Source organism: Cherax quadricarinatus, chromosome 18 (assembly GCF_038502225.1).
Source record: "Cherax quadricarinatus isolate ZL_2023a chromosome 18, ASM3850222v1, whole genome shotgun sequence".
NCBI classification, from domain to species: domain Eukaryota; kingdom Metazoa; phylum Arthropoda; class Malacostraca; order Decapoda; family Parastacidae; genus Cherax; species Cherax quadricarinatus.
Window position 1 is genome coordinate 20,920,243 of NC_091309.1, and position 16,320 is coordinate 20,936,562.

General features: G+C 40.3%; 1 protein-coding gene across 3 annotated transcripts in view; it reads right to left on the reverse strand.

Annotated features, from left to right (window-relative positions):
* Window positions 1-16,320, reverse strand: part of for (cGMP-dependent protein kinase for) — a 1,322,775-nt gene that overhangs the window by 66,981 nt on the left and 1,239,474 nt on the right. For all 3 annotated transcript variants that reach the window (XM_070086331.1, XM_053777365.2, XM_070086330.1), the window contains one exon: window positions 796-925. In XM_070086331.1, the coding sequence (XP_069942432.1) occupies window positions 796-925 (130 nt within the window). The remainder of the gene's footprint in view (window positions 1-795; window positions 926-16,320) is intronic.

Sequence of the window (16,320 nt, forward strand, 5' to 3'; positions counted from 1 at the left end):
ATGGAGACAAATGGTTTTTAATACTTGACGTGCTGTTGGAGTGTGAGCAAAGTAACATTTATGAAGGGGTTCAGGGAAACCGGCAGGCTGGACTTGAGTTCTGGAGATGGGAAATACAGTGCCTGCACTCTGAAGGAGGGGTGTTAATGTTGCAGTTTAAAAACTGTAGTGTAAAGCACCCTTCCGGCAAGACAGTGATGGAGTAAATGATGGTGAAAGTTTTTCTTTTTCGGGCCACCCTGCCTTGGTGGGAATCGGCCAGTGTGATAATAAAATAAATTTTATATAGACTAAGCTAGTTAATAAAGAAATACACTCCTAAAATTACAGTGAAATAAGGAGATACACTCCTAAAATTACAGTGAAATAAAGAGATACACTTCTAAATTTACAGTGAAATAAAGAGATACAATCCTAAAATTACAGTGAAATAAAGGGATACATTTCTAAAATTACAGTGAAAGAAAATTTAACTGAATATCATTACTTTAATTTACAAGAAAATATTGCATAACAAACACATAATAAATTTAAAACTAAAAAGGATTGGAGAAATGACTGGATACTAATAAATATATTTTAACCAAATGTAATTTGTCAAATAATGCAAGCAGCTGATAAAATCACAAGTGAAAAAAATCACATGGCATATGCTGTGTTACCAATAGTTACTCAACATTATGTACAATCATTAAGTCTCAACAAGTCTTAACAACATATCTTGTGTAACAGACAGTAATTAAAATTTTCTTCCACAATAAATATATATTTCATTTGTAACTAATAACTTATTACCTGTTAGAAGTTCAAACATTAGCACTCCTAAGGACCAGTAGTCAGCTGATATATCATGGCCTTTGTTTAAGATGACTTCAGGTGCAACATATTCTGGTGTGCCACAGAAGGTCCATGTTTTCCTTCCAACCTGTAAAAAGGATGAGATACTGCAGTCTTTACCCCTTTCAGGGTCCGTCCCGTAGATCTACGGCTTTACGTTCAGGGTCCAAACCGTAGATCTACGTCATGAGCTCAGCTCACTCTGATAAACTGTGAGTGGTACATTTGGGCCTAGATATGAGAGAATACATCTATGTGGTATGTGTGCACCACATAAAACAGATCCTGCAGCACACTGTGTATAATGAGAGAAAAAAACTGAAATCATGATATTTCGATTAAAACAGCGACTTTGCAGTGTTTTTTCGTATGTTTTTTATAGTTGTATTTGCGATTTCTTGGTCTCATTTGATAGAATGGAAGACATATTACAGAAATAGAGATGATTTTGATTGGTTTTAGCACTGGAAATGGCTTGAAACTGAGCTCAAAGTAGCATAAATGTTAAATTTTTGCCGATATTCAAGAGTAAACAAACGACCTCACACGTCTAATACACGCCAGCTGGTGGGTCTAATATGCATTCACAAATATGGTGATGATATTTATACAATTATTACAGTATTGCATAACAGTAAATCTTCTATTTTTTGGTGTGAATAAAAATTCATTATGTGAATAAAAAATCAAAATGGAATTTATTTGTAAAGCCTCAAAACATAACTAATGAACAGAGGAAATGTTAGTTTAGTTCCAGGAATACCTACATTGTTTATTCTGGACCCTATTTTGAAACTGGAATATTTTGAACTTTGTGTTAAATTGGCCAAATTAACAATTTCCGATCACTTTAATTTGTAGTTGAAACAGTTGACTTGGCGATTTCTTGTGCTCAATCGATAGAATAGAAGTAATACTAGTGAAATAGCTAAGAATTTGGTTGACTGGAATAATGTAATTGGCCTAAAATGGGAGTCAAAGTCGGCAAAATCGCCGATTCGTAAATATCGCTGACACATCAAAATTTGCGAGAGCATAATTTCGTCAATTTTCCATCAAATTTCGTACTTTTTGTTTTATTACCTTCAGAAAAAGATTCTCTAACATTTCATAAGAAAAACTAACAAACTTTTTTTTTGAAAATTCTTGGACACTGGGGCACCACTTCAGATTTGGGCCTTGGACCCTGAAGGGGTTAACAGGACTATTAGAGGACTGGTGAAAGAATATATAATAGTGTAAAACCTGTAACAAACAAAATTACATAGTGCAAGAAAGGTATAAAATACCGACAATATGAAAGTTAAGACACATGTGCAACATCTGGATACTATCTTTATTGAAGACGTTTCGCCATCCAGTGGCTTTATCAATTATCTCTTTATCAATAATTATGTCCTAGAATCTGTATTGATAAAGCCACTGGATGGCAAAATGTCTACAATAAACATATCCAGATGTTGCACATGTGTCTTAACTTAAAAGAAAATTACAGTGGGATATCAAAACATTGGAATCCGATCTCTCAAACAAATCAGAATGTATGTTTTGTTGTTGTAATTTGGTTTATACTTATACTCTATATCACCTGACTGTATTTCATTTATTTAACATATTTTATGTCAATATTTACAACTGTTGCTCCTTTGTCCATTTAGTATTTCATACAAGAAAAGGGGTTACTAGCCCCATATAAAAAATCCTGTCCCAAGTAGTGAATGATGGGAAAAACAAAACTGTCCAAATGTAGGTCTACATTATTACCACTAGCACTCCAAACATAGATCAATGTTTTATTTTTCCTGCCACCAAATTTGGCATGATTGGCTGGAGATGCCTGGTCAGTAGAGAATGGGTCTTAACACTCACTGTGCGCAGTACTAAAAAAAATCTGGGACCACTTAGTACCTTGTGGGAGCACCAGTTCAATTGAATGCCAGCTAGAGCAAATATCAAGGCAAACACCAGGGATTCACTTCCCTTTTAAGAGGAAAGTGATGCTGACCTCGAGTTTAGTGGCTTTGAGATGGATGTGGCCACAAGGGGTCGAGGAAATATAAAAAAAACCTTGAAAATGACCCATGTGCAACATTTGTGCAACATCCTTTCATTTTTTATACCACTGGTAGTGTCATCCTGCCAGAATGTCCTATAACTTATGCCCTAAGTAAAGAGAAACAATTCTGGAACATGTGTAATATGTATTCGGCAGGCCAGCTGTTTATTTTTCCTACGAACATTTTGAAATAAACAAAACAAATACAGTGGAACCTCAAAAATCGAACGTATCATATATCGAACGTTTCAAAAATAGGACCATTTTTTCGGACAAACTGTGTCCCTATTATCGAACGCGCCCCTATTTTCGGACCGCCGGGTACGGGACCTGTCTTCTGTCAGCGTCCCCACGCAGGCGCCGTGAGCAGTGTAGCTTTGTTTATGCTTGAGTGAACACTAACCTGCGCTCTCATTCACGCATTTTACGATTATTTCGTTGTGTTTAGTGCTTGTGGGACTGTGAAATAAGCTGCCATGGGCCCAAAGAAACTTGCTAGTGGTACCCCTATGGTAAAGAAAGTGAGAAACACCATAGATGTGAAGAAGGAAATAATACAGAAGTATGAGAGTGGTGTGAGACTTGTTGAGCTTGCCAGGATGTATGGGAAAAACAAGTCGACCATCGGTTCTATCCTGTCAAAGAAAGAACAAATCAAGGAAGCTGATGTTGCAAAAGGTGTTAATATAGGGAGTGGATGAGGTGCCTTCTTCAAAGATTAAGGAGATCTGTGCCAAGTGGAATGATGTCCAAATGTTTGTGCAGAAGTACCACCCTGAGCAAGCTGAAATAAGCCTTCTTTGCAACAAGTTCAGTGACAGAACCATGTCCCATTTTAGGGAAATGTTAAAGAGGTGCCAGAAACAGAGGACCGTGGACAGTTATTTTGTGAGACAGGGGTCCAGTGACTCTCAAGCTGGTCCTAGTGGCATTAAAAGACAGAGAAGGGAAGTAACCCCAGAGAGGGCTTTACCTGAAGTCCTCATGGAGGGGGATTCTCCTTCCAAACACTAACCCCAACTCCCTCTCTCCTCCTCCCTATCTTCCAGATGCCATCACCAATCTTCAATAAAGGTAAGTAAAAATGTTATTTTATATGGCCACGAAATAGAGCGAAACACCAACGTCAAAGACCTGGGAGTGATTATGTCGGAGGATCTCACCTTCAAGGACCATAACATTGTATCAATCGCATCTGCTAGAAAAATGACAGGATGGATAATGAGAACCTTCAAAACTAGGGAGGCCAAGCCCATGATGACACTCTTCAGGTCACTTGTTCTATCTAGGCTGGAATATTGCTGCACTCTAACAGCACCTTTCAAGGCAGGTGAAATTGCCGACCTAGAAAATGTACAGAGAACTTTCACGGCGCGCATAATGGAGATAAAACACCTCAATTACTGGGAGCGCTTGAGGTTTCTAAACCTGTATTCCCTGGAACGCAGGAGGGAGAGATACATGATTATATACACCTGGAAAATCCTAGAGGGACTAGTACCGAACTTGCACACGAAAATCACTCACTACGAAAGCAAAAGACTTGGCAGACGATGTACCATCCCCCCAATGAAAAGCAGGGGTGTCACTAGCACGTTAAGAGACCATACAATAAGTGTCAGGGGCCCGAGACTGTTCAACTGCCTCCCAGCACACATAAGGGGGATTACCAACAGACCCCTGGCAGTCTTCAAGCTGGCACTGGACAAGCACCTAAAGTCAGTTCCTGATCAGCCGGGCTGTGGCTCGTACGTTGGTTTGCGTGCAGCCAGCAGCAACAGCCTGGTTGATCAGGCGCTGATCCACCAGGAGGCCTGGTCACAGACCGGGCCGCGGGGGCGTTGACCCCCGAAACTCTCTCCAGGTAAACTCCAGGTAATACACAATTAAAAACTATAGTATTTGTTGTATGTAAAATTGTAATTAATCTCTATAAAATGTATTTGTTGTGTGAATATTTTTGGGTTTCTGGAACGGAGTAATTGTATTTCCATTATTTCTTATGGGAAATATTGCTTCGAATTTCAGACTTTTCGAATTTAGAACTAGCTCCTGGAATGGATTAAGTTTGATTTTTGAGGTTCCACTGTACTCGGAAAAGTAATTTCCATAAGGATATATATAATACTGGAGTAACAGTGCAGCAGGCCTACTGGCCCATGCAAGGCAAGTCCTTATAAAAAATACCCAAGTATTTTTCCAAACTTTTCGCAAATATACCCAAAGATTTGTTTCAGTAACTCAGGTACTAAATCAAATATGTACTCCCCTTTTTACTGGCTTTTTACTGACAGCTGGCTGGCTGTCTAGCTGACTTTGGCTGACTCTCAATCTGCATCTGTCTCTATCTCTGTCTCTGTCTATATCTCTGTCTCTCTCTCACAGGTACACATATGTACAGTTATCATACATAGTGTAAATTACCTAGAATAACCCAAAAAATCCAGAAAGTGCTATACTATACTTGTAGATATATGGCATAATAAGCATGACTGGCAAGTAATACGCATTTTCACTTGATCAGGAATCAGATGTGATGACTCTGCATCATGTGTAATACCTGTTGGCTTATGAGCTGCTCTCTGAGACAGAGAGACAAGCAGACAGAAAGACAGAGACACACAGGCAGACAGAAAGAGAGATAAGCAGACAGAGCTAGACAGACAGACAAACATGTTTATGTGTAACAGTGAAAACAAATAAACCCAGGGTTCCCTGCAGCAGTGCACGATCATCAAGTATCACTCCACTGCTGTAATGTCAGCAGTGGAGTAACACTCGTCTTACACCATGCTTTAAGGAGTTTCATATATACTCCAGTGTGTCTAAAACATTGCTGGGACCTATAAATACTTTGTATATATTTCTAGACAATAGCAAATGACCAAGGCAGGTGTGTTTGTGACTATGTATTTGAGTACTATTTCGGTACCTAATATTAGTGTTAGAACAAAGATTGGCTATGAAATCACAAGAACTACCATAAATTGTAATTTTTTTTTTTTTCAACAAGTCGGCCGTCTCCCACCGAGGCAGGGTGACCCAAAAAAGAAAGAAAATCCCCAAAAAGAAAATTCATCATCATTCAACACTTTCACCACACTCACACATTATCACTGTTTTTGCAGAGGTGCTCAGAATACAACAGTTTAGAAGCATACACATATAAAGATACACAACATATCCCTCCAAACTGCAATTATCAGAACATAAAAATTATAAAAATTAAAATAAAAACAAGAAAAAAAAAAATCGCCAACACTTCTGCAAGCAGCAGGATTCCATGTTGCCGTCAGGTGAGCATCCAGCACCAACTTCAAAGTCTTATATTGGTAAGTACTGGTCTTAAATTTCTTTTTTTGGTCTTATTACACACAAAATTGCCCTTTTTATTTTTTTTTTTCAAAATATTCGGAGCACTGGCAGTGAAAATGTAGATCTATGTTTGGACAGTTTATCTCTTTCCCTGTCGAGACCCCTGCTCACAAACTTGCTCTCGATGTCGAAAATTTAACCCTTTCAGGGCCCAAAGGCCAAATTTCAAAGTGCGCACCAGTGTCCAAGAATTTTCAAAAAATAATTTTGTTATTTTTTCTTATGAAATGGTAGAGAATCTTTTTCTGAAGGTAATAAAACAAAAAGTATGAAATTTGATGGAAAACTGATGAAATTATGCTCTCGTGAATTTTGATGTGTCAGCGATATTTACGCATTGGCAATTTTGCCGACTTTGACTCCCATTTTAGGCCAATTATATTACTCCAGTCGACCAAATTCTTAGCTATTTCACTAGTATTACTTCTATTCTATCGATTGAGCACAAGAAATCACCAAGTCAACTGTTTCAACTACAAAATAAAGTGATCGGAAATTGGTAATTTGGCCAATTTAATGCAAAGTTCAAAATATTCTAATTTCAAAATAGGGTCCAGAATAAACAATGTAGGCATTCCTGGCACTAAACTAACATTTCCTCTGTTCATTAGTTACGTTTTCAGACATTACAAGTAAATTCCATTTTGATTTTTTATTCACATTATGAATTTTTATTCAAACCACAAAATAGAAGATTTACTGTTATGCAATATTGTAATAATTGTATAAATAATATCACCACATTTGTGAATGTATATCAGACCCACCAGCTTTCATGTATTAGACGTGTGGAATCACTTGTTTACTCTTGAACATCGGCAAAAATTTAACATTTCTGCTATTTTGAGCTCAGTTTCAACCCATTTCCATTACTAAAACTAATCAAAATCATCTTTATTTTTGTAATATATCTTCCATTCTACCAAATGAGACCAAGAAATCGCAAATACAACTATAAAAAACATATGAAAAACACTGCAAAGTCGCTGTTTTAATCGAAAATTACAGTCTCAGTTTTTTCTATCTCATTATGCACTGTGTGCTGCAGGATTTGTTTTATGTAGTGCACACATACCACATAGATGTATTCTCTCATATCTAGGCCCAAATTTACTGCTCACAGCTTATCAGAGTGAGCTGAGCTCATGGCGTAGATCTACAGTTTGGACCCTCAATGTATAGCCGTAGATCTACGGCACGGACCCTCAAAGGGTTAAAAAAAAAATTCTTATGAAACAATTGAGAATCTTTTCCTGATGGTAATGACACTAAAAGTACGAAATTTGATGGAAAACTTATGGAATTACGCTCTCGTGAAGTTAGCGGTCTGCGCGATATATACACATCGGCAATTTCACCCACTTTGAGCCCTATTTTCGGCCAATTCCCTTGTTCCAGTCAACCAAACTCATAGCTATTTTGCTAAAACTCCATTTGTTCTATCGACTGAGCATAAGAAACCACCCATTTACTGATTTCAACCACTCAATAAAGTGGTCAGAAATTGACAATTTGGCCAGTCACACAAATTTCAAAAGATGCTAATTTCAAAATAGGGTCCAGAATAAATACACTGGAGTTTACCTGGAGTTTACCTGGAGAGAGTTTCGGGGGTCAACGCCCCCGCGGCCCGGTCTGTGACCAGGCCTCCTGGTGGATCAGCGCCTGATCAACCAGGCTGTTGCTGCTGGCTGCACGCAAACCAACGTACGAGCCACAGCCCGGCTGATCAGGAACTGTCTTTAGGTGCTTGTCCAGTGCCAGCTTGAAGACTGCCAGGGGTCTGTTGGTAATCCCCCTTATGTGTGCTGGGAGGCAGTTGAACAGTCTCGGGCCCCTGACACTTATTGTATGGTCTCTTAACGTGCTAGTGACACCCCTGCTTTTCATTGGGGGGATGGTGCATCGTCTGCCAAGTCTTTTGCTTTCGTAGTGAGTGATTTTCGTGTGCAAGTTTGGTACTAGTCCCTCTAGGATTTTCCAGGTGTATATAATCATGTATCTCTCCCTCCTGCGTTCCAGGGAATACAGGTTTAGAAACCTCAAGCGCTCCCAGTAATTGAGGTGTTTTATCTCCGTTATGCGCGCCGTGAAAGTTCTCTGTACATTTTCTAGGTCGGCAATTTCACCTGCCTTGAAAGGTGCTGTTAGAGTGCAGCAATATTCCAGCCTAGATAGAACAAGTGACCTGAAGAGTGTCATCATGGGCTTGGCCTCCCTAGTTTTGAAGGTTCTCATTATCCATCCTGTCATTTTTCTAGCAGATGCGATTGATACAATGTTATGGTCCTTGAAGGTGAGATCCTCCGACATAATCACTCCTAGGTCTTTGACGTTGGTGTTTCGCTCTATTTTGTGGCCAGAATTTGTTTTGTACTCTGATGAAGATTTAATTTCCTCATGTTTACCATATCTGAGTAATTGAAATTTCTCATCGTTGAACTTCATATTGTTTTCTGCAGCCCACTGAAAGATTTGGTTGATGTCCGCCTGGAGCCTTGCAGTGTCTGCAATGGAAGACACTGTCATGCAGATTCGGGTGTCATCTGCAAAGGAAGACACGGTGCTGTGGCTGACATCCTTGTCTATGTCGGATATGAGGATGAGGAACAAGATGGGAGCTAGTACTGTGCCTTGTGGGACAGAGCTTTTCACCGTAGCTGCCTCGGACTTTACTCTGTTGACGACTACTCTCTGTGTTCTGTTAGTGAGGAAATTATAGATCCATCGACCGACTTTTCCTGTTATTCCTTTAGCGCGCATTTTGTGCGCTATTACGCCATGGTCACACTTGTCGAAGGCTTTTGCAAAGTCTGTATATATTACATCTGCATTCTTTTTGTCTTCTAGTGCATTTAGGACCTTGTCGTAGTGATCCAGTAGTTGAGACAGACAGGAGCGACCTGTTCTAAACCCATGTTGCCCTGGGTTGTGTAACTGATGGGTTTCTAGATGGGTGGTGATCTTGCTTCTTAGGACCCTTTCAAAGATTTTTATGATATGGGATGTTAGTGCTATTGGTCTGTAGTTCTTTGCTGTTGCTTTACTGCCCCCTTTGTGGAGTGGGGCTATGTCTGTTGTTTTTAGTAACTGAGGGACGACCCCCGTGTCCATGCTCCCTCTCCATAGGATGGAAAAGGCTCGTGATAGGGGCTTCTTGCAGTTCTTGATGAACACAGAGTTCCATGAGTCTGGCCCTGGGGCAGAGTGCATGGGCATGTCATTTATCGCCTGTTCGAAGTCATTTGGCGTCAGGATAACATCGGATAGGCTTGTGTTAGTCAAATTTTGTGGCTCTCTCATAAAAAATTCATTTTGGTCTTCGACTCTCAGTCTGGTTAGCGGCTTGCTAAAAACTGAGTCATATTGGGACTTGAGTAGCTCACTCATTTCCTTGCTGTCATCTGTGTAGGACCCATCTTGTTTAAGTAGGGGCCCAATACTGGACGTTGTTCTCGATTTTGATTTGGCATAGGAGAAGAAATACTTTGGGTTTCTTTCGATTTCATTTATGGCTTTTAGTTCTTCCCGCGATTCCTGACTCCTAAAGGATTCTTTTAGCTTAAGTTCGATGCTTGCTATTTCTCTGACCAGTGTCTCCCTGCGCATTTCAGATATATTGACCTCTTTTAGCCGCTCTGTTATTCTTTTCCGTCGCCTGTAAAGGGAGCGCCTGTCTCTTTCTATTTTACATCTACTCCTCCTTTTTCTTAGAGGAATAAGCCTTGTGCATACATCGAGTGCCACCGAGTTAATCTGTTCTAGGCATAAGTTTGGGTCTGTGTTGCTTAGTATATCTTCCCAGCTTATATCGGTTAGGACTTGGTTTACTTGGTCCCACTTTATGTTTTTGTTATTGAAGTTGAATTTGGTGAATGCTCCCTCATGACTAGTCTCATTTTGTCGGTCTGGGGCTCCATGCATACATGTCTGAACCTCAATTATGTTGTGATCTGAGTATATTGTTTTTGATATGGTGACATTTCTTATCAGATCATCATTGTTAGTGAAGATGAGGTCTAGTGTATTCTCCAGTCTTGTAGGCTCTATTATTTGCTGGTTTAAATTGAATTTTGTGCAGAGATTTAAAAGCTCGTGTGAGTGTGAGTTTTCATCAGAGCTGCCTCCTGGTGTTATTTCTGCAACAATATTATTTGCTATATTCCTCCATTTTAGGTGCCTTAAGTTGAAATCCCCCAGGAGCAAGATGTTGGGTGCAGGAGCTGGAAGATTTTCCAGACAGTGGTCAATTTTTAACAGCTGTTCCTGGAATTGCTGGGATGTTGCATCCGGAGGCTTGTAGACTACCACAATGACTAGGTTTTGGTTCTCGACCTTTACTGCTAAAACTTCCACTACGTCATTTGAGGCATTAAGCAGTTCTGTGCAAACAAGTGACTCTGCAATGTACAGGCCAACCCCCCCCTTTTGCCTGTTCACTCTGTCACATCTGTATAGGTTGTAACCTGGGATCCATACTTCGTTGTCCAAGTGATCCTTTATGTGGGTCTCAGTGAAAGCCGCGAACATTGCCTTTGCCTCTGCAAGCAGTCCACGGATGAAAGGTATTTTGTTGTTTGTAGCTGGCTTTAGACCTTGTATATTTGCAAAGAAGAATGTTATCGGACTGGTGGTATTGTTGGTACTGGGGGGGGATTTTTTTTCCGGCATTAGTATCTGTATCTGTTGGTTTGGAGTGGAGGCCATCGACTGTGGTTCCACTCCAGGAATGACTGGATTTGGTGTACGATTTCTGCCATTTCCTGCCAGTTTTTTTTCCTTCCTGGCACTAAAAAACCTCTCCCTCTTGAGTGGCTGTGGCTACCCAGGTTTTCCCCTGGCCTGGATGTTTTGTATCTTTTTGTCCCCTTTAGATGGTATGCCTGGCAATTTAAGTTATAGCACAGTCTTTCCTGTACTGAAGAGGTACACATTTCAGGGTGAAAAAGCTTACAGGAAGGGAGTTTGCATTTTCCTGTTTTCATATGGGCATGGCATTTTCTAGGGTGGTCATAGTTGCATGTCCCATCTGTTTTTCCAGATTTCCCATGCCAGCAGATACCAAGTGCATAGTATGTGCACAGTCTTGGTTTCCGCTTGCCTTGGGTTTCTGTGACTGTATTCCCTGTTGGTGCATGTTTCCCTGTCTTACTTCTATCCTCCCTAGCACCAACAATGGAGCTCCCACCAGTTGTTTTTGGTAATTTATCCTCACTATTGCTATTGGAGTCCTCTTGTTTGCTATTTCCTGCGGTATTTCTAGTTTGCAATATTGGTTTTATCTTATCTTTGACTACACTTGTTTCCCTACTATGGCTCCTGTCCCCTATGAGGTCATTTATATGTATTCCTTCCTGCGTATAATTCCCGACTCCCTGGACAATATCTCCAGCTTCACCATTTCTGTCTCCCAGGACAGTATCTCCAGCTTCACCATTTCTGTCTCCCAGGACAGCACCTCCAGCTTCACCATTACTGTCTCCCAGGACAGTATCTCCAGCTTCACCATTTCTGTCTCCCAGGACAGCACCTCCAGCTTCACCATTTCTGTCTCCCAGGACAGTATCTCCAGCTTCACCATTTCTGTCTCCCAGGACAGCACCTCCAGCTTCACCATTACTGTCTCCCAGGACAGCACCTCCAGCTTCACCATTACTGTCTCCCAGGACAGCACCTCCAGCTTCACCATTACTGTCTCCCAGGACAGCACCTCCAGCTTCACCATTACTGTCTCCCAGGACAGCACTATCAGCCCCACATTTACTGACTACCAGGACATCACCTCCAGCCTTACAGTTTATGACTACATGGCCAGTATCAAGGGCAGTACCATTCAGCCCAGACATTTTATGTTCCCATCTGTTGTAGAAAGCTTCCAGGTTTTCTATGAAAGCAGCTTTGATGTTGTCCTCTTTTAATACCCTTGTGATTTTAGTCCACAGTTTTTCCTCATTTGAGCATACCCAAAAACACTTCTCTGTTTTAATACTGCTTGTAGCTAGTTCTGGGATATCTGCACAAGGGGCGTGACACCAATTTCCACAAAAATGACAATTTATCCATGTGGAAGCCCGTTTGTTTGACTGACCACAGACTACACAGGGCTTCATAATGATTTGAATGGTTGATTTACTGCAATTCTACTAGCAACCTCTTGAAAATTCTATTAATAACCTTAAATGAAGCTCTAGCTATTTGTATTTCTGTTTCTAACTCTTTTTGTATATTGGACAGCTTACCGTCACGTTCCTGATTTTTAATGCAGACATTCCTGGCTCTAAAATAACATTTTTACTGTTCATTAGTCATGGCTCCAGGGCCCTTTTATATTACTCTTGCTTTCCATTTTGAATTTTTATTCACACAAAAAATAGAAGATTTACTATTATGCAGACTACTGCATTACTGTAATAATTGTATAAATAATGTCAACCCATTCATGACTGCGTATTAGACTGGGTGGTTGAACATGTATTGGATGGTTACATCATTTGTTTACTCTTGAACATTGGCAAAAAGCGAACATTACTGCTAATTTGAGCTCAATTTCAAGGTAGTTTTTATCGTGAAACCAATCAAAAGCATCTCTATTTCTGTAATGTATCGTCCATTCTATCAAATGAGACCAAGGAAATGAGAATACAGTGGACCCCCGCTTAACGATCACCTCCAAATGCGACCAATTATGTAAGTGTATTTATGTAAGTGCGTTTGTACGTGTATGTTTGGGGGTCTGAAATGGACTAATCTACTTCACAATATTCCTTATGGGAAAAAATTCGGTCAGTACTGGCACCTGAACATACTACTGGAATGAAAAAAGTTCGTTAACCGGGGGTCCACTGTACAACCATAACTACCATATGAAAATACAGTGGACCCCTGCCTTACGATATTAATCTGTTCCTGAGAGCTCATCATAAGCTGAAATTATCGTAAGGCGAATTAATTATCCCCATAAGAAATAATGGAAATCAAATTAATCTGTGCAAGACACCCCAAAGTATGAAAAAAAAAAATTTTACCACATGAAATATTAATTTTAATACACACAAACTGAAGAAGACATGCACAATTACAACTCTACTAAGAATAGAATACATGACACTTACCTTTATTGAAGATCTGGTGATGATTGCTGGGATGGAAGGAGGGAAGAGTGTGATAGTTGTTATTGTTTAGAAGGGAAATCCCCTTCCATTAGGACTTGAGGTAGCAAGTCCTTTTCTGGGGTTACTTCCCTTCTTCTTTTAATGCCACTAGGACCAACTTGAGAGTCACTGGACCTCTATCACACAACAAATCTGTCCATAGAGGTCTGTACCTCCCGTTCCTTTAAAATCTGCCTAAAATGGGCCACAACATTGTCATTGTAATAGTCATCAGCACGGCTTGCAATAGCTGTGTTAGGGTGATTTTCATCCATAAAGGTTTGCACTTCAACCCACTTTGCACACATTTCCTTAATCTTTGAAGTAGGCACAATGGATTCCACAACTGGCATAGGCTTCTCAGGGTTAGCCCCAAACCCTTCAAAATCTTTCTTAATTTCCATACTAATTCTCACCCTTTTTACCACAGGGTTGGCACTAGCTTTCTTGGGGTCCATGGTGACTTATTTTGCAGTTACAAACACAAAAAACACTGGGATAAGGTGAAATTTACCGAATGTATGCATGGATGCGACTGCACTGGCTGGCTTGTAAACACTGGCACCCACAGGGCAGCTGAGGCCACACGTGGGATGCGTCCCGGACTAATCACGTAAGGCGAGTTTTTTATCGTGAGGCAAGGCAAAATTTTTGCGTTCAAATGCTTCGTATGGCGGATTTAACGTAAGGCAATGCGTTCGTAAGGCGGGGGTCCACTGTACACCTCAAACTTGGCATTTTAAACCAAAAACACAGTTGGAGTTTTTTTTTCCTCATTATGCACTACATGCTGCAGGACTGTTTTTTTATACTGCGCAAACTGACCACGCACACCCATTCCCTCACTTGTAGGTCTACCAGCTTTCTCTCGCTAGATTTGAAGTAGCTAGAATTTTGGCGTAATACTATGGCACCAACATTGAAAAGGTTAAAATAGCAACTTTCCAGTATATTTTCAGATTTTTTTTTTCTCAGTTTCTTGATATCATTTAGTTGAATGGAAGTAGCTTGAAATTGAGCTCAGAGTAGCGGAAATATTTGATTTTTGCCAATACAGTGGACCTTCAACCAACGGCATTAATCCGTTCCAGAGAGCTAGCCATTAGTCGAATTTGCTGTTGGTCGAATTAATTTTCCCCATAAGAAATAATGGAAATCCAATTAATCCGTTCCAGACAGCCAAAAGTATTAAAAAAATAATTTTTTTCTACATGAAATATACATTTCCCTACACAGAAAACAATTAGACATGCACAATACATACATAATTAAATACCAAAATGATCCTTACCTTTACTGAAGAGATGAGATGAGATAGTGATGAGACACTGTTTTTCTTGAACATTCTGGGATTTTCACAGTGACACATGAGTAAAGGCTTCACTTTGCAATCCCCACTAGCATTACAACAAAACAAGAAAGTTTGCCTGTCTTTCATAGGCTTGTGTCTTGGGAATGCCTTTTCCTTCTGAGTAATGTAGGTCCTGTTTGGCATTTTCTTCCAGAACAGGCCTGTTTCGTCACAATTGAACATTTGTTGGGGTTGGAATTTTTCAGCTTTGCCGTGCCTTATCACACTGTGTATGCCACTACGATTCTTAAATCTCTCTAAACAACCTTTGCTGGCCTTAAATTCACCAATATGAGTACTAGTTCCAGGCATTTTTTCCTGTTCACCTGGTGTTAGTTGACTGCTGTGGGTCGCATCCTGGGGGACAAGATTAAGGACCCCAAAGGAAAAAAGTTAGACAGTCCTCGATGATGCACTGACTTTCTTGGGTTATCCTGGGTGGCTAACCCTCTGGGGTTAACTGTTTCTCGGTATTCTCGATAAGCCACACCAACAATAGTCTCTCCACATCTTCGAGTAGTACAGCTGAATGTGGCACAGCAGCAGCTGATGGTGGTGCAGCAACAGCTGACAGTAGTGCAGCAGCAGGTGATGGTGTTGCAGCAGCAGCTGACGGTGTTGCAGCAGCAGCTGACCGTGGTACAATAGTATTTTGAGATTATTTCTCACCCTTTTTAGCACTAGAAGCTTTTTGGGGGCCCATAGTGGCTTATTTAGCAGTTACAAGCACTAAAACACTGGAATAATACAAAATACACCTACCATCTGACGTACGACCTGCTTGACATACGTCCACTCGACTTACAACGGTGCATCTGGCAGCTGGGCTGGGCCAGCTGATGTACACCGCTGTACAATATTTGACAATACTCGTGGCGGCAATGCATCATGCAGGCAGCATCAGTTTGAGTAACACTGCCCTATCAGCAGCATCATACTGCACTAACTGTACTAACTGGACAGTAAATTTCACCATGGCCCCTAAGATGAAGTCTGAATCTTGCACTGGAGATTGTGGCAAGAAAGGGTCTTACTCTCAAACTCTCTATTTGTTTTCACTGTTGCACATAAACCTGTCTGTATCTGTCTGCCTGTATATCTGTGTCTGTCTATCTGTTTATCTGTCTGTCTACCTGTGTGTCTGTCTTTATGTCTACCTGTGTGTCTATCTTTATATCTACCTGTGTCTGTCTACCTGTGTGTCTGTCTTTCTGTCTACTTGTGTGTCTGTCTTTATGTCTACCTGTGTGTGTCTGTCTGTCTACCTGTGTGTGTCTTTCTGTCTACCTGTGTGTGTCTTTCTGTCTACCTGTGTGTCTGTCTTTCTGTCTACCTGTGTGTCTGTCTTTCTGTCTACCTGTGTGTCTGTCTTTCTGTCTGCTTGTCTGTCTCAGAGCCACTCATTAAGAGTGTAATTGGTCTTGAAGATGCCATATTAATAATGATAATAACACAATAATAATCACTGAGGCGCATTAAATGTGTATAAAACGTTAATATAGACATTTTGCTTAATCCATCTATGATTTTTTTTTCAAAATTATATAATA